Here is a 27,977-nt window from a genome sequence, read left to right on the forward strand (position 1 = left end):
AATTATAACAGGGTAGTCTATGAGTAAGGGCACTTTTTCTAATTGTTGTTAGTTATAAGCTGACTCTCCAACTGAAAGGGGTTAACTCTTGCAGCAAGTGCTTTGTTTATATAAGCATACTAATTACATAGAAGATAGAAAGAAGGTTTAGTGGTGAGAGAGAAGTGAGATAATTAGGTAATTAATCATATTTTGGCGCGTACCATCTCTACAAGTGTCGTTTTAGCTTACTTCTTCATTTTTTAATTAATGATGAAAATTTTGTGAGAGGGAGGGGACATTGGACAGTAAATTATACTGCTACCCAAAGTTTTATAAGCACATTTCCTCCTTCAGGATACAACTTTTTATTAAACCTTAAGCCCCTTAATTATAAAGTGTGTTATATTGCATTTTTTTTATTTTATTAAATTGAAATACTCAAATAGTATATTGTTATGATTTTTCTTTTTTTTTCGGTGTGGAACCTATGAAAAAAAATGTACTTGTTTTTTTAAAGGAGGGGGATGGGGGGTGGGGAGTTGCAAAGTAATTACGTATGCCCTTTTCTCATGCATTTCAGTAAAGGGAAACTGGTAAAACAAAAGAAATGTTTATTTTTCTCCACGAATTAAAATTAACTTTAGCCTCCTATTTCAACTCGTCCTCATTTAGAAGCGAAGCTACGCTATAATTCAAAATTCTTGTCAAAAAGGTAAAATAGCAACATGTTTTAAATGGACGTACGAAATTTCTGGTAACGACTATAGAGTTGCCAAGCTTCCTCTACCGTACCATCTGTTATAGGAATCACCAAGAAAAGTTTAAGAATAATAAAACAATTCTAATATGTATAAATTACCGAAAAGGGCTAATTGTTCCGGACGGACGGACCTACTATAATTAAAGAAAAGCTTCGCTTTCAAAAATTTAATTGTAAATCTTTGTGTTAACCAAATAGTTCCATTTATTGCACTAAACAAGAATGACAAAATCCACAAGAAGCGAGGCACTTAAAGATAAAAGTGAAAACAGATAAACAATTGAAATAAAAAAGTTAAGCATATCTGGCATACAGACAAACGGACACAATGGGTTGCTTAGAATAGATGCTCAGTGGTTATAATAATCTATTATATAAATATTTTTTCTTTGATAATAGCAGATAAAAAAAACACACAAATATTTGAAATACTTTTTGCTCATGTTTCACAAAATTTTTAGCTGTCTAGCTGCTGTGAAAATATCATTTCTTAATTAAATTAGCTAACAGATGGACAGACGAACGGACGTTTGGAATTATAGAGTAGCTTCGCTACTAAAACTATTATTTGTTTTCAAAAGTAAATCATGGAAAAAAAATATACTTTCCTTACTATTGTTATTAGCGCACTTCTGCATTTTGTAGCCTTTTAATTAATTGACAAGTAGGATTTAGGATTTGATATATGAATTTATCTCTATTTGCAAATTATCGTTTTATAAAATCACGAAACCTCCTAATTCTAAAAGTTTTTGGAATTACTCAAATGAAAATGAATAATGACCGTCCAAACTATTTAACTTTATTGACAAAAAGTCTTTTAGTAGCGAAGCTACTCTACAATTCGAAGAGTTTGTCCGTATATCCAGCATGATAGGTTCAATAAATCTATATTTTTCTTAAAAGTTCAATACTTAGACCCCCATAAAGGTCATTGAATTGTCCTCATTAATACATGTGTTCATATTATTTATAATTTATATTAATTTTTAGAGTTTTTTTTACACATGCGTATGTCTGTACTCTTGTATAAGGTCATCTACTTCTAAAATAATTATAAAAATTGTAATTATTAGACAAAGTGGGTTCTTTTTTCTCCTGGTGCGAGCACAGAGTCCCCCTCTACCCCATAATTTTAAAAATTGACTAAATAAAGGGGTGTGTAATTTTTATATTTAGGCCCAAATCATTCTGTGCCTAAACCTGCAGTGCCATAACCCAGCGGGGCTACCCTGAATATAATCTAACCTAACCTAGCCTAAGGTAAAACTATAATACAAAAACGACCCCTTATTTGCAACCAAAAGGTGGGAGGGGTTCTGTGCTCGACTAAGCACTTTTAGATGCACCACCACAAAGTGTAATATACATCTACAAAGCCAGGGTTTTACATATACCAATCTTCAAACTCTGTGCCCAATCGTCCAAGGCATCAGCACACACAGAAGGGGTAAGGGAATATGCAAATTGTACGCAAAAGAAGAATTTCTTGACTAAAGAGTTGGTATGCTTCCTTTATCATTCCTTATTGTTTAAGGAATCTTCATACTAATTACATCTATAAACAAACTACAAGATAATAGAAAAGATTTGCTTTTTAAAATTGATAATTATCATTAGGCAAGTAATAAATCAAAAGCAAGGCCTAAAAATAAATTTGTTGCAATTAAATTTAAAATCATGAAAATAACATTAACATTACATGCTTGTAAAATACATATCAAACTATACAAAAATGTTTTTTCCTTCTTACTAAAAATAATTTATAGCATTTAAAAAAAAATACTTAGATAGTATTTAAGGCCATTATTTAAAAAAAAACACATATAAAAAACTAAATTAGATTGATTATGAGGGTTATAGCTTTTGTTTGAAGAGGGATAACCTCCTATTTATTCTCCATAGCCAAAAACCTTCCTTTAAAAAATATAAGGCTTTCCAAAAAAAATGGACCTTTTGGTAAAGCGATTTCAGAGATCTTATTTTACAAACAAACGATTCCTTTAGCATAAAGATGTTTTTTTTTTAAGGGTTCAATTAGATTGTTTTTTTGGCTAAAAATACTAATTTTGATTAAAACAAATCATTAAAATTTTCTACATAATTGTGTCTTTTACAAACATTCCGGTCTGGCAATTAAAATATTCTGGACGAGCGGTGTGGAGCCGAGTAGAATCCAATCGGTTCAGAGGTTACCGAGATCCTAAGCTTCAGAAGGACGGACGGACGAACATCATTCTACTTTGTATTATAGATAAATAATCTTTTAAATTTGATATATTTTGAAATAATATATTTTTTTTTATTTTGATGTAGCTCCACATCGCTGTTTTTGACGCTTAAAACATGTATTATATGGTCAAAAAATGATCAAAACACGATCCTTGCATTCGAAGTATGCTTTGAAAATTTACAATTTTCCTTTTAAATAGCAGTGCTACGCTATAATTCAAAATGTCTGTTCATTTGTCAAAAAGTTTCATTATCAGGGATGTAAGGGAAATTAACTGTATATATTCCTTAAACCCGAGGTTTAAAAATTATTATCTCATTCGTGGGCGAATCATAATTATCGCTTTATCCCTTAAAAACCCTGAATTTGCTTTTCTAAAGACATGATTTTTTTTCCTTTTTAGTTTAATAAATCATGGAAAACATGATTTTCATGGTAAATTTAAAACTGAGACCTGAAAAAAATGGAAAGTTGGGGAGGGGGAGTGGGGGGTTTTGTTGGCTATTTCGTCAAATATTAAGATAGACTATCAAGTTTACTGTGATAATTCCCCTGTCTGTCAGTCAAACAATTTATTGTTCTTGATACTTAGTATTTTTAGTAGCGAAGCTACTCTATAATTCACAATGTCCGTCCGTCCGTCAGTAAGAGACACATTAGGAGAAACGTGATTTACTGTTCTTGATACTTAGTTTTTTTTTATATTAGTACTGATTTTTTTTCATTATTTATGTATCTAACTTTGACATCAATTGACCTTTGCATTATTGTACTTGTTTCAGCCAATTCTATTTCCTATCTGTGGATGCTGTGCATCCTTGTTTTGTAAAAATGTTGTCCCAGCATAAAAATGTTGCATGATCGAGAAATGTGACTCTAAAAAAAAAATTTTTGTCTGGACTACTTTTCATCAAGAACTTGGGGGATGCAGACTTGTAGTACTTTTATAAAAGTAATAGGATGTGTGTCTGTAGCTTAAGATCTCTCGAACTTCTAACTGATGTGTTTCTCCTTTCTTGTGAAGCTAAATACATGTGCCTGCAGGAATAGTTTATAACTATACTAGCAGTTACGCCCCCTAGAAGCCTCTAGGGGCACTTAAGGTAGAATGGGGAAAAGTCGACCTCATCCCATTTTAAATTTCAGTTAAAGAGATAAAAAAGTAGACACCCTCCCCAAAATAGTTTAAAACTTTCCCAGAACCTATAAGAAGATTCACAGTAAAGGAGAACAATATCGGTTCAGCGGTTAGCGAGATCCTTCGGGACACACAAAAAAAACGCTTACTACTTTATATAATAGGATGAATTTGCTTTGACAGAAAAGCTTTGCCACTGCATGTTTGAACCAACCAATCAAGGTTTGGTAAAAAGTACCCAAACTTTTTGAGCCAAACACGCACTTGACGCAAATACACAGACTGGTACTTACACATTTGCTGCTTGATTCAGGATAATGTTCATGGACATACTTACATTTTTAGGACTTGATTTTAGAGTTGCCTCGCTTATTACATTATACTTTGTTGTTCCAGGAATCAATATACCAAAAATCAGATCAATCAGATGATTAGTTCACATAAAAATTTGTTATTAAAAAAGTAAAAAATCAACATGTTTAAAATGAACGTACGGACATTTTGGTAATGATTATAGAGTTGCTACGCTTTCTAAATCGTACCTAACTACTAAAGGAATCACCATGCAAAATTTGAAATCAAACATGCCTAAATTAATGAAAAAAACTATCCGTTACGGACGGACGGACGTACGGACGAACCGACCTTAATTTAGAAAAGCTTCGCTTTTAAAAATAAACTTTTCCTCCCCTAGAATCTAAAGAGGCGTAACCGCTTGTAAACTATAATGCAAGTTCTCCCTTCTTCCTGATTTTTATGTTTAATTGCTGCGTCGGCCTCTTAGTTTTTTTTCTGACTTTCATTCTTGATAATGAAACTAAAGCTGAAATTTCATCATTTTCATGCTAGTTGGATTTCAGGGCTAAATATTTTACATTATATATAATAATTCTAAATATTTTTAAATAATTATATTCAATTAAAATAAAACCTTAAAAAAATATTTTTTTTTTTATAAAAGTCTTTGAAAAATGCGTATAAATGCGGTTTATATCGCCCGAGGCGTAATACAGTGGTATGGCGTAAATATGGTCCGATCCAGGGCTTTACATGGTTTTTAGGATGTTGCTTGAAAAAAGCAGGGTAATGCTTGCTTTTGATTTCATTAGATCTATACAAACAAGGATGACAAAGCAAAGCACTGAAACGGTAACACAAACGGACATAAACACTTGTATAGTGTCAACTGAATAATCAGAATAAAAATGTATCAAAAAGTGTCAAAGCAAAATTGTAAGTAAATTTGTTGAAAAACTGCTTGGCACGTTATATGTTTATGGACATACTTACATTTTTAGGACTTGATTATAGAGATGATTCGCTTATAATATTGTACTTTGTTGTCCCAGGAATCAATATACCAAAAAGCAGATCAAACGGATAATTAGATCACATAAAAATTAGAAAAATCAACATGATAATGTTAATTGCTTAAATTAACGAAAAAAAACTATCTGTCTCGGACGGACGTATGAAAATATATTAATAGTGGTAAGGTCTGAAACAAATTTCTTTAAAAATTTTGATTTTCAAGGGAAGCATCATCATAGTACATGGTATAATAGTCTTTGTATAACAGGTTTAAAACCACTCAAACAAAGCTTCTTTAAAAAGTACAACCAATTCGTGCCCTAATTTTCTGGGATGTTTTGCTTCAAACAAAAACCTTACTACTTTATACAATAGGCTTTAATATTTAGCCTGAAATATGATCACCCAAATTTTTACTTTCCCTTAGCGTAATAATGTCCACACCTGTCTTCTAGGTAATCCCCCCTTTACCCTCCCATCCTTCCTCTCTCCCATCTGTCAATACAATGTACAATATATTTTCGTAACTTTTGTACTCATTTGCATGTCCGTGTGCAAAGGAAGGGGAGAGCTTTCTTTTTAATGGACCTGATCTAACATGCACAATTCCCTTTCAGCCATAATGAAGACAACATATCAAGCTAATACTGTTTTCAGCCTTTCCCTAGCCGCTACTGGTCAAGTGCAAGTATCAAGTGATAACATACAGAATCGTTTCAACTCGGGAGGAGGAACGGAATAACCAAATCGAAGAGTCATGTAAAATTTTTAACTTTTTTTTATTCATTTAAAATAAATAGTACTATATACTTCGTTATCATAGTGTTAGGTATATAAAATAGAATGGGTCAATTAATAAGAAAAATTTAAAGATATATTTTTTTCTTAATTTTTTATTTTTATCATTTTTCCTTTGATTATCCTATATCTTATGTAACATTATTAATTTTTATGATTTATCTTATTAAAATGTAAAACGGTCTGTGACACTAAACCGAAGATATTTTTTTATGTTTATATTTTTGTTTAATTTGTTTTATATTTTCTAGAATTTCTTTAAAATCATGTAATTCTCAAATTGTTGGGTTCTTTAATATTTAGTTAATATAGCTTATATCCTTATACTAAAGTAACAGGATATGTGTCTGTGTGTTTGTGTGTTTGTATGTTTGTGTGTTTGTTTGTACCGAAGGATCTCGCTAACCGCTGAACCGATCAGGTTCTCCTTAACAAGGTAGCTTCTCATAGGTCCCGGGAAGTTTTATAACTATTTTCTTGGGGGATGGGACACCCCCAACCCCCCCAAAAAATGAAAATTCCCCCCCCGAAAAAAATTAATTTTTTTTAACTAAAATTAAAAATTAGGGGGGTGGAGCACCCACCCCCCCAAAAATTTTTTTTTCGCCCCCCCCAAAAATTTATTTTTACTTTTTCTTTTAAAATCTAAAATAAGAAATTTGGTTATCAAATTCGACTCTCCCCTCCTCAAGTGCCCCTAGAGGCCTCTAGGGGGTGTAGCCGCTAGTACTCTAATTATAGGATTTCATATTAGAATTACTTTGTACGTAAAGCACGTAAAATTAGATTTAAGCTGTTAACCCTTTGAAATTACTGTGATAATTTGTCCTTTAAGAACTTTAAAACTTCCAGTCAATTTAATTTAATTCCTCTTTTAAAAAGTGTGTTGTTATAAAAGATTGCATTTCTGCATAATTATAAATGTTTATTATTTACAAAATTTGGGAATAGTCCCTTTCGTAACATCGCCCCATAAGGGGCGATTCGTCGTATTTATAAAATGGCTTTTTATAGGTTATTTTAGGTTAGGTTATATTGGGTTAGGTGATTGCTCCACAGGGTTAGATAATTGGCCCCGCAGGGTTAGAGCCCCCCGCAAGGGCTAGAAATAGGAGAAAAGCTACTGTGAAAAATACGAAGAATCGCCCCATAAGGAGCGATGTTACGAAAGGGACTATACCCCAAAATTTTTCCTAATGAAAATTCCTTAGAATATATTTCTTGCACATGGTTAAACACGATGGGATACAGGGATTGTTAAATATAATTATTTACCACATCGTATTATAAACGGCTTTCCGTTGATAATAAAAAAACACTATTCTCTGAATTCTGTTTTTTTATTATTGGAAAATTATCTACGAATTTTTCAGTATGGCTCATAACTGATTTTTATCCAGCAGATATCAATCTGTTTCAAACTATACTAATGCCCTCTAGGTCTAAAAATCTCACAATTCTTAAGTTAATTTATTTAAAATCTAAACTAAGTAAGATTTGTGTTTCATTGACCTATCTCTTGATTCCTAACACATATGTCAAAGCATGTTTTGTTCACACATACATTAGGCGTCAGTCTATACTTTGAAAAAATATAAATTGATCTTAATGTTTTATTAAAAAGCAAATCTAATAGTTCAGTGTACTATTTACTACTCATGTGATCACATTATAATAAAATCTAATCTATTCATAAAAAAGTAAATCTTAGTAAGTGTAACATTACAAAGATCTTCATTTTTCAAGGTTAGATTTTATGCATTTTTATTTGATATGCAAACATTCTTTTGATTCTTGCAATTGTTTTTTTTGCATAGGTTAGCTTGTTGAATTTATCTTATTTATAATTAGGCAATGATATACTTCTAAATATTAAGATAATTGACGATAAATTTAAGTTAGACAAAATTACCCCTTCTTTATAATTGGTTAAAAAGTAATCAATTTCCTCCCTCCCTGAATTTAAGAAACTTTTTCGCGATTTGTTTGATTAATAGCTTAAAACCTTTATTATTTTATTTTTATTTTAGATATTTTAACCAAAGAACTATTCTACAGAACACTAAAAGAAGACAAATTTTCCAAATATATCGAACAATAATAAAAAAAGTCAGAAATTGTAACATTTAAAAGTGTTGAGCATAAAGTGAAAATAAAGCAGTTTTAAAAAGAAATTTATGAATATCATCATGGAAGTTGGTGGAATGATGCTTGGGTTGGTGCTGGTAACCCTCGCCTTCTTGGCGGATATTTCATCAGGTAACATTTATATATAACGTTTTTTACTCGATTTTAAACTAAAATTGGATATAACATCTACTTTTTATAAAATAGAAATGATTTTTATTTTAATTTGGGATCTAGGAATAATGTTTAAGGATAATAAAAGATAAAATCTCCTGAGCTCCTCAATCATTGAATTTTATGTACAACTATATCTTTTTTTCTCGTGTTAATTGTGGTATAAAGGGATGTAGATTAATTTGTTCGTTAGAGGGTGTAGAATATATTTTTTACATTTTTTACCTGAATTAATTAAACCTCTAATAATAATTTAACTTTCTGCTTTTAGGATTAGTAATCCAGTCAACATGGTCTCATATAAGATTGAAGAGCCTGCCCCCCGCAAGGATAGACGCTAGGCTGGGTGGTCATCTGGTCCTGGAGTGTGCCGTCTCTGGCTCTCCAGCGCCCCAGGTACATTTAGGTCCTTGTTTTCCGAGGACGGTTTATAACAACGTAGAGCCACACCATGGATGACAAATATTGACATGTTTTTTTGTGGCTTATTTTGTTTTATCATATAATGGAATAAAAGTGACTGGCATTATATTGCTACATCGTTACTCTATACGACATGCCGACTTATGTTGATTAAATGGCGGCACAAAGGTTTGACAACATTGTTGAATCTTTCTGTTAGTTTGGCTGTAGAATTCATATTTTTAATTTTAGGTGTCCTGGTACAAGGACGACATGTTTGTTTCCCACCGGAACTGGGAGATTGAGGAGGATACATCTAGCATGGGGGTCACAGTTGCCAGGCTTAGGATCAACTGCATTACAGAAAAGTAAGTAAATCCTAGATGGATAGTTGAAAGTTTATTAAAGTTTTAACTTTGCAATAATTTGAGAATTTTCAAATTTCACTTGGTTATTTCCAAATTTAAGACCTCAATTGCACAGTTTTTTTTAGTATTCGGGATTTGCAATAACAAATAATCTTTAGCAGAAATTGCTAGCAACATTAGTAAAAGCGTTCTTTATAGTCTGTTTAGTACTTACTAAAGTATTTTACTTTTGCTAATCTTAGGATTATATTTTACTTAAGTAAAAAATAGTATTTGGTGGTTAATTAGAATCTTTTTTTAGGGACGTTGGAGCATATGAATGCCGCGCAAGAGCCGGAGAAAAAGAGGTCTCCTCCTTAACGAAGGTATCCGTGGTGAACAACGAGGTGCCCCACACCCAGTGCGTACTCACTGGCAGACCAGAGATCACCACCTGGAAAGAGACCTTGCTGGTGGAGGAGGGTGACACAGCTGTTCTCCCCTGTACTGTTCAGGTATAGTTGTCCCCAGGGAACTAAAGGGATAAGACAATGGCCGTTAAATTTATGTACATGATGATGAATAAAATTTCCCCTGCTGCATATTGAAACGTTTTGACACTCAACTTAAAAAAAAACAATGAAAATGAAGGTTCCCAAAGATGTTAGGCCAACTAATAACGAAACGAATTAAACTTTGGAGACTTGTGTAATAAACAGCCCAATGTCCCACCACCCTAACTGAGTTGTCCCGCACTATTTTCTTTTAGGCTTTTTAATTCAAATCCTATGAAGTATTGTTATATTATTATGTGTTTTCTTCCTAATGATTTTAGCAAACCAATTGCAGAACTAATTAAAACTGTTTAGGTGAAAGATTCATCCACGTATGTCTCTTTGATCACTATTATAGATAATTTACTTTGGATGCTTTTATTGGTGGAAAAGAATAAAATATACTCTTATATTTTACTAATTTACTAATCGCGGCAACTCTATAATTATGTTAATTTGTCAGGAATCATCGCTGGACTACAGAATAACCTGGACTAATATGGACGGGAAGGATGCTGCTGACAGCCACAAGTTCCATGTCAACGACAATGGGGATCTTCTTATCAAGTAAGTTTTATTTTAGTAGTTTTTTTTGCAAACAAACGCAGGAGTTACAAACATCAGAGTGGAGAAACGTGTGAGTGCAAACTTAACATAAACCATTTTTAACTATCTTATAGGTTTTTTTTATGCCAAATCCCTACGGGGGTTTATTTGTATATTCATATCTTAACCTAACCAGTATAGAAATACTTAATATTTAAACACCCTTGCGTTTATTCACTCCGACGTTGTCACTCCTGCGTTTGTCCTTAAACCCCAGGAATAAGGTATAACCAACAAGCAAAATAAATCTAAAATAATATTTGGGGGGCAAATGGAGAGGTCGTCAATTTTACGATGTGTTGCCCCCCAACGACAGCTGAAAAACACGTATAGGTTTCGTGATTTTCTTCCGAATTAATTTCGTTATTGGTATGAGCTGCTTAAACCTCCTTTTTCAAGTACGTACGTACATCAGTTATTAATCTTGATCAACGTGGTGATAGATACCTAGAAGTCTGAGAATGTACGCAAGTTGAAAAAGTACGGGGGCAAATGATATTTTTTGTTTAATCAGTTAGTAATAAGATTTTGATGAGACAAATTCTTGGAAATCGAAAGATAATGAAATTCTGATTAAAAGTCATTAATTTTAAGATTATGATAGGTTAGCAATAATCATGGAAGGAGGGGGCAATGGGCTGTATATTGTACTGGTACCCAAAGTTATATACCCTTTGATATTTCATTCGTTGGCTTTGGGTATTCTTATAGAATTTTGCTTGGTTGGTTTGAAACTAGCAATGTTTAATCTTATTAACCTAAAATTTTAACTACGTAATTAAGGGGTAATTTTGAATTTCATCATTGGGGATGAATTATCAATTATTCCCTAAAATCCTTGAAAATAATTAATAATAAATAAATTTTCGATAGCAAAAAAATAAATAAATGATAAAATATAATTCCAAGTAACTGTCTATGTTTATGTTATAAAAAACTTGTTTGCTAAAAAAGTCTATTTCCTTGAATATAACATTTTTATTCATTTATGCGTAGTTATATCTTGTTTGAAAAAAATTAAGAAGAATTTGTAATAATTTATAAAAAATTTTTCTATGCAACTTTCAAAATATATTTTATATCCTATAGTCGAATTTAAAGGATATAAAGTTTGCAACCGATTATCAAAAATCTTAAAGGATAAGACTTTAAACGAAAAATGTTTTTAAACTTAGACTCCACTTATTATTTTACTTTCGCTAACTTTATGTTCTAGTCGTTTATTTCTGTTTTTTTTTAGAAAATTAACGCATCCTTTTTCCCTTTAGCTAGTAAAAGGCGTACTTATTTTTTAAAACTGTGCGTATTAAAGAGGAAACATTTAAGATGACATCACATGATATCATCTTAAAATAAATTACGTAACGCGTACTATTATAATATTTGTAAAAAGATATGATCCCATATTTTTACTACGATGTGCCCTAGTTACACAAAAGTACGTCTTTTTTGCCTTAAAAATCCAGTATAGAATTTTGAAAAATAGTAGTTTAAAAACTAAAGTCTCCTAGCATAAGCCATATTAGGTATGCCTATCAAAGTACCTAATAACTTTGTAATTTGAGCACTTTCGCAGACCGACGGACCAAGAAATATATATATTTTATGTTCTTAGTACAGGGAATCTACATACCAAAATATCCGACGTCTATCTTAAAACAGGAGTCGACACATTTAAGTTCCCCCTTTCCGTTTCTTACAGACATATGGACAGACTAATATTTCAATTTGCTTCCAAATCCAATTATTTATTCTCTTTTTCTTTTTCAGAGATATATCCTTCGCTGAGATGGGACGCTACACGTGCACAGTTTCCGGCATTGGTGGCACTCAATCTATACACTCATTTGTTTACCCATTATCAAAAGAAAGAAATAGTTTAAATTAAATTAAATTTACTTTTTTTTAAACTCAAAATAATCTGCACTGAAGATTTAAAATTTAATTTATTGCTAATTGTATATGTACATTTACAAGTAGTTAAGATTAAATTGTTTCTTTGATTTAGATTTTTGAGAATTTTTTTTATTAAGTACCTGTTTACTTTAATTTATATTATATATATTGTTGCTGCTTTTATAAGAATAAAATAGAATAATTTTATTTCTTTTTATACAAAAATAAAGCAGTTCCTTTTTTGTCAAACCAATAGAAGTCCATTAAAAACCCCATATGCAATCTTAAAATGCAAATTTATGAAGACTGCTTAACATAAATTAATTAAATTATTATGTATTATCAACTGTCACTTTATATAAGTAAAAACACTTAATGTTATTAATTTAAGATTTAAAATGTTCGTTCTTATTAATTTTATTTGTTCTATGTAGCATTCCAGTATTAGTGTTGAATAGATATATATTTGAAATAATATGTTATTTTTCAAAGCGAAGCTATTCTATAAATAGATTCCGTCCAGACAGTTAGCTCTTTTCGTTAATTTAAACAGGTTAGAATTGTCCTATTGATTCTAAACATTCTTGTATGATTTAGAAAGTGTAGCAAATCTATAATCCTTACTTGAATGTCTGTAAGTCCATTTCAAAAATATTGTTTTTTTACAATAAATTTTTATGTGATGAAATTATCCTATTGATCTGATTTTTGGAATACTGATACTTAAGTACAATGTTATAAGCGAAATATCCTATAATTATCCCTAAAAAATAGCCTGTATTTAATTAGCTTTTCAACAAATTTACTTACAATTTTGTTTCGACTTTAATAAATTTATATTCTGTTTATTCTGTTCTGACACAAGGTTAATGTTCGTTTATCCTTTCATTTAAGAGCTTCGCTTTTATATATGTTGGCATCCTTGTATTATAAATTTTTTTTAGCAGTGAGGTTAATTTTGTCAAAAATGAATGAATCTAATTTATTTTAAGCTGTTTATTACCAATAGCTACATAATAAATCTTTATTTCATAATACTATCGAAAAATAGAATAAATTATAGATACAAACTCTAGATTTATCTCACCAAGTAGATAAAGTAGAATTTTTAATGTATTTTCTCGTATTCATTCGAATCCGGTGGATATCAACCGGTTCTCATCCATACGAAAAAAACTATGTCTAGCATCGTATTATATCCAGCTTTCTACGAATATAAAAAATGTACAATTAGAAGATTAAAGCCAGTTTTTTAGCCCGTGCCTTCGGCACCTCCGGGCTAAAAAAAACTGGTTTTAATCTTATAATTGTACATTCTATATCCGCGGAAAGCTGTTTATTATACGATGCGAGAAACTATTCTTTGAATATGATTACAACTAAAACCACATTATTAAGAACGTTGATAGGTTGATCTTTGTAAATAAAGTATAAAGTAAATCTACCATTTTAAGCGATTTTAATTACAATCATATTTATATATTAATTTGTAAATAAACTATTAATTTTTATTTAACTAAACTAGTGGTTTCGCCTCTTGACTCTTTTTTTTTTCTCCTGGCAATCACTCTATAACCTCTTGAAAAATAGATTAAAATTTGACCGAGTTCTATAATTACCATTCATATTGAAAGGTATTTTATATTTAAAGGATCAGACGTATAATCAATAGACAATAACAACGCTTTCATGAGATTCAAAGTGAAGATTTTTTTTCAATATTGGCTGAATTTTCTAAGCCAATTTCTGTGAAAAAGTGAGAAAAATGTAAGGAATTCCTAGTGTAGTTTTACTTAATAGACTTACTATAGCACACTGTTATTTCCTGTTTTTTTCAGCCACCTGGCTTTTTAAGCCGGCTTAAGGAAAACAAAGTGTACACATACCGACTTCCTCGAAAAGTATAAGCCATTTCTAAAAAGCATAAAATTTTATTTTTAGCGGTTATTTATATCCTTATACTGATGCACAAACAGACATTCTAGCACTTGTATCATATATGGCAATGTTAGTTAAATTTGCACTATTACATAATAAACATGGGTGACAACCTCCATAAGTAGCGAAGCACATATTCTTTTTTCCTTTATCTTGATTATTACAAAGTTGTAGCCAGGAACAAAATCATCTAAAAAAAGAATTTTATGATAACTTTTAAATTTTTCGTAATCCAAAATGAAACAACTATTGCATGCCCTAAAATAAAATTAGGCTATTTGTTCTTCTTGTACTGATGTTAAGTTAGATATCAAGTTTAAAAAGCGACGTTTTTAAATAATAAAGTTCAGTCCGTTCATTCGTTAATTCTGTCATGTTAGAATTGTCCTAAAGATTTTCAACATATTTAAAACATAATAACTTTCTAAAAAGCAAAATATAAATTCCTTATAATAAAGTAAAAGGATGTTTGTCTGGTTGTTTGTACCGAAAGCTCTTGCTAACCGCTGAACCGATCGGGTTCTCCTTAACATGATAGCTTCTCATAGGTCCCGGGAAGGCTTATAACTATTTCGGGGGAGGGTACCACCACCCTCCCAAGAGAAATCACAAAAAAATCAAATTTTTTTCATATTCGTCGAGACTTAAACGCAACATAGAAATCGCACAATTTTTTAAAACTTTTTCTTTTAAAATTGGCCGTTGGAATTCAACTCCCCCCTTCTCAAGTTACCGTAGAGGCCTCTAGGGGCGTAGCCGCTAGTGATATGATAAACTAATTCAATTGGTTTTTGGAAAATGAGTTTATAGTAATGGTTAGATTAACTATTATAAGCAAAGCATCTATATAATTAAGTCTGAAAAGTGAGTGTACCGTTAAATATTAATTAAATTTTTCATCAATTTCATATGCAGCTCTGTTTACAATTCAATATTCTTCTTATTAAGTTTTGACACCCTACTACATTAAAATTTCCTAAAGAATGTCCTACTGTTTGTTTTTAAAGTTGCGATTTTATGGACATAATTATCCTTTTTGTCACCTGTATTCCAGTGAGAAGCCTGAAGAGTAGAACTGTATAAAAATGCCACAGTACAAACCTACCACAAAATAATCATGGCAAATTATATTACATTTTATGTTAACTAGTGTGGGTAGGAGATTTAGGGTCCCCCCCCCCTCTCTCGATCTTCTTTTTATATTAGTGGACCTCACCTACCGATGTAGCCAAAGTACACCCATTAACCCGTAGAAAGCTTATTACAATTTATAACCTAAATGTTAGAGCGATTGATATGTCTTTTAAAAATTAGAAAATTATTATCCTCATTCATTATTTATTCATTTATCAAAGACTAGCTAAATTTTTAGTGGCGTGGAGTTGTGGCATAAAACCACCACTGGAGCAGTATCTATATTCCCTGAGAAGCACAGCCTTATCGGTCCAGCACTTACTGAGATCTTAAGCTTCAGACAGACAGACGGCCGGACATCGCCATGACCTGTTCGTAATTGACAAATACGGACTAGCCCTACTGCCTAGTATATATACTAATTGAATACTTACTTAAGAGCCCTGTAAAGAAGGGTATGTAGAACAAAAGCCACGAGACAAGGTGCAAGAGTTTTAAAGAACATCTTTCCTCTGTGTGGGATTACAAAAATTATCGTTTTTACTTTATAATTTACTTTCGAATACGCCCTTAGAAGCCTCTAGTTGAGGGGGGGGGGGGAAGTGTTAAGTTTGAAAAAGGTGAAAATAAATCTATTTCATGAAGTTAGTATGGTGATTTTAGCATAAAAATAGGAATACCCAGGATACGGGAATATTGTTTAAATGTGTTTACACTGATATTTTGAACCAACCAATCAAGTTTTTAAACCAATGTGTTTTTGGTACCGAACTAATTTAAATCCCAATATTCCCTTTCTCCCTGGAAAAGCCTCTCTAATATTTAAAGTTGATAATTTCTTTCCTGCCACAATGGAAATCTAAAAAAAGAAAATTTCAAAACCATATTTAAAATGTAAAATTTTACATATTTTTTGGTGGGGTGATTAACTGACTTTTAATGGCTGTACAATATAGCCTGATGAATAGAAAACTTTCTGAAAGATCAATCTAATAGGTACAGGCTACAGCCATTACATAAGGTACAGGGAAGCCCATGGGTGGTGGGTGGGTCATGGGGATGTTTTTTTACCCCCAAATATTATGCAGGTTACTGCAGGTAAAGGTTTCGTTAAGTTCGCCCCCCCCCACACCCCGAAATAGTTATGCCTAAATATAAAAAAGATGGGAAGCACCTATAAATCAATCTGCATAAAAAAATATTGACACAAAATTTGCCTCACCTGTATGTGGCTGATGTAACCATTCTTCTAAACAGTCGGAATATCTCTTCCTTGTCTAGGATAGTCAGGGATTTATGGGATAAGACAATAGACGATAAATTTATATACATCTCCAAGGATAATAAATAAAATTACCCCTACTGTAAATTAAAATCATTGATATTACAAAAGCAAAGCAAACTATCTATAAAATCTATAATAATTATCCTGTTTGAAAGTATTTTTGGGATAGATTTTTTATGAATTTTAGGTCAGACTTCTAATATTATCGAATATTTTGTGTTCTTACTATAAATTTGTTAATATTTCTTTGCTTGACTTGACTAATTAGTTAAGCTTCGCTTTTATAGATGTTGTCACCCTTGTTTAAACAAGATTTAGCGTTGCTTTGAATTTACCAAAACATTTGATTGCATCAGAATTGTTAGTGCGGTTTTGAACATATAAATTTATAAGGTCGATTTTCTGTTTAAAAAGTTGTTGGTTGAAAAGTTAGGAAGCAACCAACACAGTTGAAAAGTACCCAATCTTTATGAGCTAACAAATAATATAACATGGTATGAAACTGCAGGTGCCAGTGTAATTTACAGTCTATAGATAAATAAAGTATTTCAAATGTATCCAATCACCATGTTACAGACAAAAGATATTTTATTGTAGGACCTTTGTCTGGAAGCCCTGTTCTTCAGGGGCCATGGCATTTTTACTACTCCTACTGTGAATGTTATCCATCTGACATAGCAGCTGTAGGCACAATTTTTAATACCTTTATTTATGATGCGGCTAGGGTCGAGATCGCATCAATTAAAACCCGTACAAATTTACAAAAATATTAAATGTATAATGTATATACATATTTTTCTAAACTTACCTCGAGTTCTTTTCTCATAAGTTTGATACTAGACCTAAAATTTTTATAATTTTATTGGTTTATAGGTGTTAAAATAAAAATGGTTATGGCTGACCTTCACTAAAACGGAATTCTAATGACATCTTGACTACATAATTAGAAACAAGTTGGAATTTTTAAACGTCTTTTATATGAAGAATATTAAATGTAAATCCATTATAACAACAACAAAAAACAATCTACACAATAAGGATAATTTTAACATATACCTCAATAATACCTCTAGAGACGGTTAATAATAACGTCTGGCCTGGCCATCCCAACTATTGCAGACAACCAATCATTTAATTGCATTAATTTTGTCCAGCAGTCCTAACTATGAATGACAATGAGTTTTGCCTGTTTTAAATCCAGACAACGCCTCCTACTCTACTGCATCTAATGTAGCAGCAGTAGGTAGAGCTTTTAACGTCTTTAGTTATGATGCGATCTAGGCCAAGATTTGAACCCATCACCAAGACAATATAGACAAGCGGACGTGTTAGGTTGGAGTTGCTGGTATTTTCTTACCTAACCAGAGTATCAATGATATTGCTCTCGTCCTCTATCTGTGCACTTGTGAGAGAAACATAGGAGCCACGGCGCAGTTTCTCTAGGCGGATCTTATCTGTAAAACAATAGGAGGCATGCGCTACTTCTAAATAAATAAATATAGAACATCTAGATACATACTCTATTTCATTGGGCCAATAGGAAAACATATGAGGTACAATCAGGCTATATTATTGGTTTTTGGACAAAACAAAAGTTTTGTGGAATAATGAGTCTAATGGACTGGACCATACGGGTTTATAAATCTAATTTTATAGAAAATTTTAAGGGTAAATACAGAAAAGGGCAAATTGGCTTTTTTAAATCTTTTATTTTCATTTGACTGAAAGTGAACCGCAATGTTTTTATTTTGGTTGGGTCAATTAAATAGGTAGAGGTTGAAAGAATAGTGCCCCACAGCAAAAAGAGTTAGAAGTAGAACTTCCTCTAAGCTAGATAGAATTAATGGGCATATGGTTCTGTGCCGAAGGATACAATGACGTCATACGATAAACTAACCAATAAGAAGCCAGTATAAATTTTACCATTGGTCAATTACAGTATATACTGGCCTCTCATTGGGCAACTTTATTGTCTGACGTCATTTTTTGGTGCCAATTTACGCTGCCTCGTGCCCGAATCGCTGATTCCTGGGATTAAACCAGAGTTAATGAAATATTTCTTTTAAAAAAACAAAAATAATGAGCGGGAATCAAATTATCTTAGCCTTATCCCTATGTGGGGCTTTTTTAACCCTAAAACTTTATCATATTCTAGCCTAAAATTAGCATAAAAATACGATTTTTAAAAGTTAAACTGCAAAAAATGTCATGCATGTTTCACGAGTGGATTAGTTTAATGAGAATTTAAAGGTTCTGGCACTGATATTTTTCGTAATATGGCTTGTTTTTATTTTTCTTACTTTCGCTTTAATTCATGGATGTTGTCAAAATGGTTAGTTAGTTTACCTTTACTGTCCCTAGTTAACTCTAGATCAACACAATTCTTGAATACTCGATTCACTAAAAAAATGAAAATTCAGTACAAAAACAAGGATGATTACATCTAATTGTAGTGAAGCATTTCAAAAATCCATGTAAATAAAATGTGGAAGGAAAAATATGAGCACTTTCGTACCATAATGTGTATAAGTTCTAACCAATATTGTGGCCGAATTGTTTCATACAAAATGATGTTATTGGTAAAAAATTTTGATTATGGATCTAGATTTACTATATATTTTTGGATCTAGTGCAGTTCACGGTAATAAACTCCTGGTAACGAATATCTCAACAAATCCAAGCACTTTACAGGCAGTTAGCTGCGCCAAACGGCTAAACGTACGTGTCATGCCCAGTGGACATTGCCCACACATTCAATTATGCACAGGGAAAGTTTCAATAAAGAAAAATGCGTAGCATCTTTTTCGCGCATTTATATATGTACACTGTGATATTCTGGTAAGCCGAGCGTTCTCGGCCCACGGGGTAACGAGTTCGGATTCAACGAGCCCTAGCCTTTAAGTATTCTACCAAACAAACAAGCAGGATTCAATCATACAGAAATTATATATTTAAACTGAATAATATTTACAAGTTATGTTTACTATATATATACAACAAAATATGACAATGGTTAGGTTTGAAGGGGGTGTGGGGCGCTAGGGCTTAGCGCCCGACGGTAGACAGGCTGTGGGGGCAGCGGTGGTAAAAGGGGAGGCAACGCCTCCCGATTATATAAGCGCGTGAGGGACTCGTGATAGTTGCATGTTTGAGTCCCCTCCCCACATTTAGGCAGGCTAGTTTGACCGCTGGGTGCGGGGTCAACAGCGGTCATGAGATGGATGATGATATAATAGGATTAGTGCGGGGGGTTTGTTATCATAAGTCACAGCGAAGCAACTCTGTAAACGGCCTGTCCGTCTGGGGGTCGTATTACCACAACCTCCCCTTCAAGGGTTGCGTGGCTCCTGAGCCACCAGGCCTTGAACCTGGGGATACGACAGCCTATGCCTGCGCCGGACAGGCAGTTCTTGGGGCACAGCTCGATGGAGGACAGCTCGGGCCACACAGGCTCCCTGGGACACTCGTTGCTCGGTCTGACTGTGGTTGGTGATCAGCATTGTCAGCTCCTGGTTGGCTTCTAGGCGTGGGTTGGCGACGGCCAAGCCTCGCCGCTGGAAATTTTGCCTAGTCTGCAGGATCAGTTCTGTCGCGGCTGGTAGCTGGACACGGAGGCCTAGGCAGACTCTGGTGGTTCCTAGGGGTGGAATGGTGATGGCAAAGGGTGCATAGAACTCCATGGGGGCGCCTGCTTGATTCAGGTTGCTTGGTCTCCTAGCTCCTACCCGGATGGGGATGGCTGTCATCAGCAGGGGGCACATGGCTTCTTCTTCTTCTTCTGGGGCGGCCTCTTCCATCGCAGTGGCTGGCTCTTCTCCTACAGGCTAGCTGCTGGCTGGCAGGTTCTCCATGTCCGCGTCAGGGTTCCAGATGGCATCTCTGAGTGGCTCTGGAGCGGGCGGCGGCGGCGGTGGTTCGTTGGGCTGCTCCTGCAGGTTCTCCTCCACTGGGTCACGATCTTGGCCGCTAGGCTGTGGGGCGGCTGCGGCTGGCTGGTGCACTGGGAGCTCTCCTGGGTTGCTAGCTGCGGGCGCCGCCGCTCCAACTGGCAGCTCGGTGGCATCCTCGTCGCCGTCCATGTCAACTTGGATGTCTTCTGGGATCTGGTGGGCAGTCACATCTCCAGTGTATTTGCGCAGTCGGCCTACATGCGCGGTAACTTCTGAGATCCTGGCGACGGGAGAGGCAGGTTTAATGACATAATGGACTTCTGTAGCTTTCCTCACTACTTTCCAGGGGCCAGTCCATCTCTTGGTAATCTTGGCTGCCTTCCCTGGCACCAGGCGGGGGGCCAGGTACCAGACCAAGTCTCCAACCTCATACTTGGCCGTGCCTTCGTAAGCTGCCGCGCTCCTCCTGATGGCTCCCTCCTCCTTCTGCTGGATGGCATCATACACTGCATAGTAGCGCTGCAAGAGAGCTTGGACGTTGGCTGGAACTGAAGCATATTCGGTCTCTGGCAGCCGTAGCACCATGTCCACCGGAAGTTTGGCCTCTCTCCCAAAGAAGGCCAGGAACGGGGTCACGCCAGTGGATCTGCAGGCCTTGGTGTTGTAGGCAAAGGCGATGGCAGGCAGGTGTGGCTCCCAGTTGTTATCGTCTCTGTCTAGGAACAGGCGCATGCCTGTGTTGAGCGTCCTATGAAACCTCTCCACTCGGTTGGACTGCGGGTTGTAGGGTGGTGGATGTGTCAGGCCAATCTCAAGCCTGGAGGCCAGTTCCTGGAATACCTGGCCGGTAAATTCCATTCCATTGTCGGAATGGATCTTCAGGGGGCATCCGAACGTGGCCAGGTGGCGGTGCAACAGGGCTTCAGCCACCGTGAGGGTGCGCTTGTTGGGGATGGCGTAGAGGCTGACAAACCGGCTGAATCCATCTTGGCAGGTGAGGATGTAGCGGTTCCCAGCTGGGGTCTCTGGCAGTGGCCCCACCAGGTCGATGAATAGGACTTGTTGTGGATACCCCTGGCGGGAGGGCACGTGGATCCCCTGCTTCAGCCTCTCCTTGGTAACTTTCTGGACACACTCAGGGCAGGTTTGTACCATCAGGCGGACGTCACGGGCCAGGTTGGGCCACCAGAAGTGCATGGCAACGCGGGCGATAGTTGCGTCCATCCCAAAGTGCCCAGCCATGGGGGTCCCATGGGCTAGAAAGAACGCGTCCTGCTGGAGGGCCGAAGGCAGCAGGTATCTTGTCCTCTCTCCTGTCAGAGTCTGGTCAGTGGTGGTGAGGCAGCCGTGCTCGTCAAGCCCCAGGGCTGGGAAGCGGCTGGCGTACTGCTGCTCGTCTCGTTCCTTGCCACGCAGCTCAGCCTTGGTTGGGGCTTTGCCATCAGCCACCCATTGGCAGACACGGAGCAGGAGGGGGTCCTGTGTCTGGGCCTCCAATACTCTAGCTGAATCCAGTCGGGCGGCAGGGGGCCGGCTAGCTGCGGCCTCCCCTAGCTGGCAAAGGTTGTGGATATACTCAGCCTGCTCTGCTAATTCTTCGGCGCTAGCCGTTGGCATGTTGTCATCTTCCCGGCGGCTGAGGGCGTCGGCGTTGGTATTCTGGGTGCCAGGCCTGTGGCAGACGGTAAAGTCTAAGGCCGCTAGCTCCTCCTGCCAGCGGGCCACCATCCCTGTGGATGTGTTCAGTGATTTCATCTGTAGCAAGGCAGAGGAATCAGTGTTGATCTGGAAGCTGCGGTAGGACAAGATGCCGTGGAATTTTCGGATCCCATACATGATGGCGGCCATCTCTCCCTTCCAGGACGGGTAGCGCGTCTCAGGGTCGGTTGTCTTGCGCCCCACGGCGGCAATCAGCCTCTCCTTGCCCTCCTGGCATTGACTCAGTATGGCAGAGATGGCGCGGCTGCTGAAATCTGTGGTGAGCTGGAACACCGCTGGCAAATCAAACCTGGGCGGCGCTCGGATGGGGGCCTTGCGGAACTTGTCCTTGAGTTGCAGCAGCTGGGCTTCCATCTCAGGCGTCCAGGTTAGGGCCTTGGCCGTCTTCTGCCGATTCATCTCGTAGGTGAGGTCTGCATACTCTGGGATGAACAGGCGGTAGTATCCAAAGAACCCCAGCAACGCCAGCAAATCCTTGGGGGTGCTAGGGGCTGGCCAGTCCAAGATACGGTCAATATAGTCCTCTTGCATGGCTATCCCCTCCCGGCTGAGGGTGTGGCCCAGGTAATCCACCTTGGATCGGAACAACTTGGTCTTGGCTGGCTTGAGGCGGATCCCTCCCCTACGGTGGGCTTCCAAGACCTCTCGGAGCCTGGCCAGGTGGGCCCAGGTATCCTGGTGGAAGGTCAGGACGTCGTCAAGGTATGACTGGAGGTTGGCTGTGCCTAGTGGGTTTAGGACCCCTGCAATAAACCTGGAATAGACAGACGGTGCCGTAGCCAGGCCAAAGGGCATCCTTTTCCATTGATACAAGCCCCTGGGGGTGGTGAAGGCGGTGCAGGGCCGGCTGTCCTCGGACACACGGATGGTGTAGTATGCGGCCACCGCGTCTAGAGCACTGTAGACACGGTGCCCGCCAGCTCGTTCCACCAACTGCTGGATCCTAGGCAGGGGGTAGCTGTCCAGCTCCAGACACTTGTTGAGGGCTCTGTAGTCAACGGCCCAGCGGGTGCTCCCGTCCTTCTTCTTGATGGGCACCAGGGGGCTGCTCCAGGCGGAGTCTGACGGCTCTATAACTCCCTCCTGTAGCCAGGTGTCCAGTTGTTTCTCCAGTTCGGCCTCTTGCCGCGGGTTCAGATCCCTAAATCTCTGGCGGATTGGCTGGGTCCCTGGCTTGAGGCGCAGCTGCAACTCAACCACATCTGTGCAGCCGGGGGTAGAATTGGAGAAGACGTCCCTGTACTCTGACAACATAGTCCAGACCTCCTTCTTGAGCAAGGGGTCCTTGCGTAGGAACTCATTGTCTTCCATCTCCAGGGCCTCCCACAACTCCTGCATGTCTATAGGCTCAGCAGGTTCTTGGAACGAGTGGAGACGCGGGGGAGGCGTATCAGAGACCTCTAAAATGTCAGGTTTGACCAGCTCCCCTGCCACTGGGAGGCCAGCATCCAGCAAGAGGGGCACCTCCCCCTCATTGACCACCAGTACTCTAAACACAGTGGCAGAGCCAGGCCTGTGGGCATACAGGCCCTCTGGAATAACAAGATCCTCCCCAAACCTCTGTTCTGGGGCAGCTAGTTGAATGGCATCCTTGGTGCGATGGCCTACTAGCTCAACAGGGACCGCCATAACCCCGCGGCCAGGCAGGACCACCCGCTTGGCTGTGCGGAGCTGGGGTGGCTGGCCATCAGTTGGAGTGACAGCGCTTAGCCTATACGTGGCTGGTGCGGGGTCAGCTTTGGCTCCGGGACCCACCGGCCGCGACTTGACGGGCTCGGCTTCTGGAGGGGCTGACGTGTCGGAGCCAGGTGTGGCTCCGGAGGCGTCCGGCCACGATTTGACGGGCTCGGCGCTGGGAGAGGCCAAAGTGCTGGGTCCAGCTTTGGCTCCGTGGGCGTCCGGCCGCGACTTGACGGGCACGGCGCCGGGAGAGGCTGGGGCCTGAGAGTTGAGTGTGGCTCCGGGTACATCAGACCGCGACTTGACGGGTCTGGACTCGGGCTTGGCTGGTGGACTGGCTGGAGGTCCCAGGTAGAGGGGGCCAGGTGGACACGGCTGGCCGTTGATAAAGGTGTCGGCGGAGAAGATTGGTTCTGGAGGGCTGGCAATCTCAGGAAACGTAGTTGGCAGGCTCTCCCTTGGCACCTTGGGCACTGGGGGCAACCCCATGGCTAGCAGGTTAGCTCCCTTGTGTGCGTTGAGCTCAGCGTCCACCCAGTGTGTGCCTTTCTCAACCACACGCGGCTGCTCGGGCAGGGGTCCTGGCAGAGGCCCCTCATAGCTTAGCTCTCTCTCGGCTGTCTCCCGGTCAATGGGGACGCCACGGAGTGGGATAAACTCCCCACGCACCCACAAGCAAGGTGGTTGCATGTCGAAACAGAGCCTAGTTCCGAACTCCTTGAGAAAATACCCTCCTAGGTTCAGAGGGTGTGAGAGATTTCGGACCACAGTCACGTGGTATAGATGGAGTATAAGAGTGTGTGAGACTGCCATATATAACTCTTTTAATTTTCCGATTACCTGGAGGGGCTGGCCTTCCTCATTAGCAGTCAGGATCTGGGTGTTGTCCGGAATCAACATGCGTTGCACTCCCATTGCGTGCATGAGGTGCTCAGAAATTACAGCAGACCCTGGTACACGGTTGCCAGAATCAATCATGGCATCAACCTGTACATGCTGGGCAGGGTCAGGAGTAGGAAACCTCACCCTGACATGGCAGGGGAAGTGGAGGTCCTGCCCTTGAGACAAGGGGGCCTCTCGTTCGGCTGGGGTTGGCAGAAACTTTGGTGGTGGCCGCACCGCAGCTATGGTGGTATCGCTTACCATGGTGGCTTAGACTGTAGCTTCGAATCACTAGAGCTTATTAATTATCACTTGGTCAACAATTTTATATTTATTTTTATCACTTGGTTGACATTTATACACACTTATGTGTTGTTATCACTAGGAGCTCTAGGTGTGATTCTGGAAGCACTGGCAGCAGGGAATGTCCGTCCTGCAAGGTTCAGAGGGGTGACGGCGGTAGGGAATGACCCGTCCTACAGCGCCGCTGGTTCGAATCCCGAAAATGGCGGCAGGGAATGGCCCGTCCTGCAGCGCCTCGGGTTCGAATCCTGGGAGGCAGCGGCAGGGAATGTCCCGTCCTGCCGTGCCTGTGGCTCAAAATCTGCTATCCGTCGCAGTGGTAGGGCTTACTTGTGTGCTGAAGCTTCGCAGCCACACATTGCCTTATTAGGGAGACCAGCACCCAGCTGTCTGTCTCGTAGGTTTGGCCTGGGTGTCCTGGGGCTTGTCCCAGCTACACTTGCCAATTTAGACTCAGTTCTGTAGCCGTCTGAGCTAAATTATCCGATTGCCGTGGCTGCGCACCTAGCGCTACTCCTACACGACACGGAAAAAGCGTCTTAACTGGCGCTTTTAGCAGGCTAAATCTGCTTGCCGTAGGCCAGAGGCCCACATATTGCGTTCAAAATGATGGAAATTCGACCTAAAAAGGCCGTCTCACGGGTCAGTTGGCGGCTGATTGTCCCCTTACTTGCCAAAGGGTCCAATCAGAGGTAGAATAGGCTAGTTTCTGTAAGGCTCGATTGAAACACGCTGACACCAAGTTCTGGTAAGCCGAGCGTTCTCGGCCCACGGGGTAACGAGTTCGGATTCAACGAGCCCTAGCCTTTAAGTATTCTACCAAACAAACAAGCAGGATTCAATCATACAGAAATTATATATTTAAACTGAATAATATTTACAAGTTATGTTTACTATATATATACAACAAAATATGACAATGGTTAGGTTTGAAGGGGGTGTGGGGCGCTAGGGCTTAGCGCCCGACGGTAGACAGGCTGTGGGGGCAGCGGTGGTAAAAGGGGAGGCAACGCCTCCCGATTATATAAGCGCGTGAGGGACTCGTGATAGTTGCATGTTTGAGTCCCCTCCCCACATTTAGGCAGGCTAGTTTGACCGCTGGGTGCGGGGTCAACAGCGGTCATGAGATGGATGATGATATAATAGGATTAGTGCGGGGGGTTTGTTATCATAAGTCACAGCGAAGCAACTCTGTAAACGGCCTGTCCGTCTGGGGGTCGTATTACCACAATATAACTGTGAATTATTTAGTAATGACAATTCCACATTATATGTAGACTTTCTTTCGTCGGTGAAAATTTGGTGCGAGCATAAGCTTTACTTTTTCACCGTTTGGCCGTTCATATAATCGTTACCAGGAACATTTTACCGTGAACTGCACTAGATACATATATATTCTTCCTACCTTCTGTCCCCTTGAAAACCCTGGCAGGTCTGGTAAAGGTTTTCAGATCATGCGACAACTTTTCCAATCTGACTGCTTCAGAATTAACTGTTTCAATCTGTTGCTCATCTTCATCATTCTATTTCAATCATATTAATATCCTCATTAAAATATTTAAAAAAAATAAGGCAGGGATAGTATGGGATAGGACAATGGACGTTAAATTGACATTATACAAAATTACTCCTTCTGTAGTTGGACATTATGGGATGAAATTTTTTTTTTTACAATATTTAGTACATTTTCACATGAAGGAAAATAGGCGTTTTCCTCTCATTTTGGATGATATGAAAAAAGGACGACAATTTTTTTACTATTAGGTTATGTGCTAAGGTAGAGTACATTCATACACCTTTCATCGCCCCATATCCAAAGATTTTAAACTTGTATTGTTACTGCGTTACAAAAAAAAAATTTTTACCTGATTTGTTGAAAAATCCTCAATTAATTGGCTATTTTGTGCACTGTATGATATTTCCATTATTCTATTACAATTTGACATTTTTTTCTCGAAATTTAACGTCTTATATCTATTTCTTAAGGTCATTCTTGTTTCTTGTGTCCCAATTTTCTCCTTTGGTTTCAAAGTTTCTTGTTTTAAACTTTCTACTTTGCTGCCAATGAGAAATTTATCAATATTTTCAGCTGCGTCAATTCCGGCGTCTATGTCAGTTTCAATCATTTTAACGTGTTCCATTTCAATCATTTTTCTACCGTTTTCGTGGATTTTCTTATTTTCTGTGGTCGGAGAATTTTGCGGCCTTGAATCCGTTCTTATGCGGCCACAAGAAGGACAAGGCCCATTTGATTTTTCCTAGACATAAAACAAGCATGATGTCAGCCAATTATAGCGAAGAAAGAATTAACAAAATTCGATTCTTTCCTTCATATTGTCGGTTGAACATATCATATCCACCAACCTCCCTAGTAGTGAAATGATTTTTTTTTAAATTGTGGGGTTAGTTTTTCCCCTATGCCTAACCCTTGTTAGGCCCATACCTTTGGTTCCCTAACCATGCAGGGCTACCCTGTACTCATATAACCTTACCCAACCTGACAAACACAAGAAAAACTAACCCACCTTTTTTTTCATTTCCTAAATATGGGGGTGTTTTTTTTTCTTTTCTTTTCTTGTGAAAATAATTACCTCCAAATTTTTTTCTTGTATAGTTGATTCAAGTTGTTCAGTTATACTGTTAACTCTATTTCTGTTTTAAAGATTTCTTAGCTTTCCATAGTTATTTATCGCATATCGTATTATAGACGAATTTTTCCACGAATAGTGAAATGAAAAATTAAAAGATTAAATCCAGTGGTATTGTCATTATGATTTTTAATATTATTTATGAAAAGTTGCCAATAATGCGCTACATG

At 38.0% G+C, this 27,977-nt stretch overlaps 2 protein-coding genes and 1 long non-coding RNA gene across 6 annotated transcripts; 1 reads left to right on the forward strand and 2 right to left on the reverse strand.

Moving 5' to 3' along the window:
• LOC145319430 (neural/ectodermal development factor IMP-L2-like) lies at nt 1-12,800 on the forward strand. 4 transcript variants are annotated; one of them, XM_080161567.1, is made up of 8 exons: nt 1-177; nt 1,922-2,005; nt 8,253-8,481; nt 8,795-8,919; nt 9,178-9,293; nt 9,595-9,787; nt 10,290-10,393; nt 12,203-12,800. In XM_080161567.1, the coding sequence occupies exons 3-8, from the start codon at nt 8,400-8,402 to the stop codon at nt 12,318-12,320; spliced, it is 738 nt and encodes a 245-aa protein (XP_080017693.1). In that variant the 5' UTR covers nt 1-177; nt 1,922-2,005; nt 8,253-8,399; the 3' UTR covers nt 12,321-12,800. The 4 variants fall into 4 exon arrangements, with proteins under 4 accessions (XP_080017693.1, XP_080017692.1, XP_080017694.1 ...); XM_080161566.1 differs by lacking the exon at nt 1,922-2,005 and having other exon boundaries at nt 51-177; XM_080161568.1 differs by lacking the exons at nt 1-177; nt 1,922-2,005 and adding an exon at nt 5,908-6,183.
• Nucleotides 12,801-14,328: 1,528 nt separating this feature from the next.
• On the reverse strand, nt 14,329-15,916 carry LOC145319431 (uncharacterized). The gene is made up of 3 exons (XR_013879842.1): nt 15,835-15,916; nt 15,310-15,367; nt 14,329-14,456 (listed from the first exon to the last, which is right to left on the reverse strand). It is a non-coding gene; the product is annotated as an uncharacterized LOC145319431 (long non-coding RNA).
• Nucleotides 15,917-16,201: 285 nt separating this feature from the next.
• On the reverse strand, nt 16,202-27,803 carry LOC145319432 (uncharacterized). Its single transcript, XM_080161571.1, has 8 exons — nt 27,751-27,803; nt 27,025-27,417; nt 26,565-26,682; nt 19,032-19,085; nt 18,043-18,169; nt 17,494-17,527; nt 16,623-16,677; nt 16,202-16,259 (listed from the first exon to the last, which is right to left on the reverse strand). The coding sequence occupies exons 2-8, from the start codon at nt 27,307-27,309 to the stop codon at nt 16,216-16,218; spliced, it is 717 nt and encodes a 238-aa protein (XP_080017697.1). The 5' UTR covers nt 27,310-27,417; nt 27,751-27,803; the 3' UTR covers nt 16,202-16,215.
• Between the last annotated feature and the right edge of the window lie 174 nt (nt 27,804-27,977).

This window comes from Acartia tonsa, chromosome 5, assembly GCF_053477335.1.
Source record: "Acartia tonsa isolate MP-2025a chromosome 5, ASM5347733v1, whole genome shotgun sequence".
Classification (NCBI taxonomy): domain Eukaryota; kingdom Metazoa; phylum Arthropoda; class Copepoda; order Calanoida; family Acartiidae; genus Acartia; species Acartia tonsa.

What these genes read in the sequence shown, in the direction of transcription:
- LOC145319432 (XM_080161571.1), bottom strand. Translation starts at nt 27,309, where the DNA reads ATGATTGAAATGGAACACGTTAAAATGATTGAAACTGACATAGACGCC. An exon ending in GGTTTTCAAGGGGACAGAAG is followed by an intron (nt 19,086 to 26,564) that starts GTAGGAAGAATA and finishes TCATTTTTTTAG; the next exon opens with TGAATCGAGTATTCAAGAAT. An exon ending in GTTACATCAGCCACATACAG is followed by an intron (nt 16,260 to 16,622) that starts GTGAGGCAAATT and finishes TTCTTTTTTTAG; the next exon opens with ATTTCCATTGTGGCAGGAAA.
- LOC145319430 (XM_080161567.1), top strand. Translation starts at nt 8,400, where the DNA reads ATGAATATCATCATGGAAGTTGGTGGAATGATGCTTGGGTTGGTGCTG. An exon ending in TTCTCCCCTGTACTGTTCAG is followed by an intron (nt 9,788 to 10,289) that starts GTATAGTTGTCC and finishes TTAATTTGTCAG; the next exon opens with GAATCATCGCTGGACTACAG. An exon ending in AATGGGGATCTTCTTATCAA is followed by an intron (nt 10,394 to 12,202) that starts GTAAGTTTTATT and finishes TTTCTTTTTCAG; the next exon opens with AGATATATCCTTCGCTGAGA.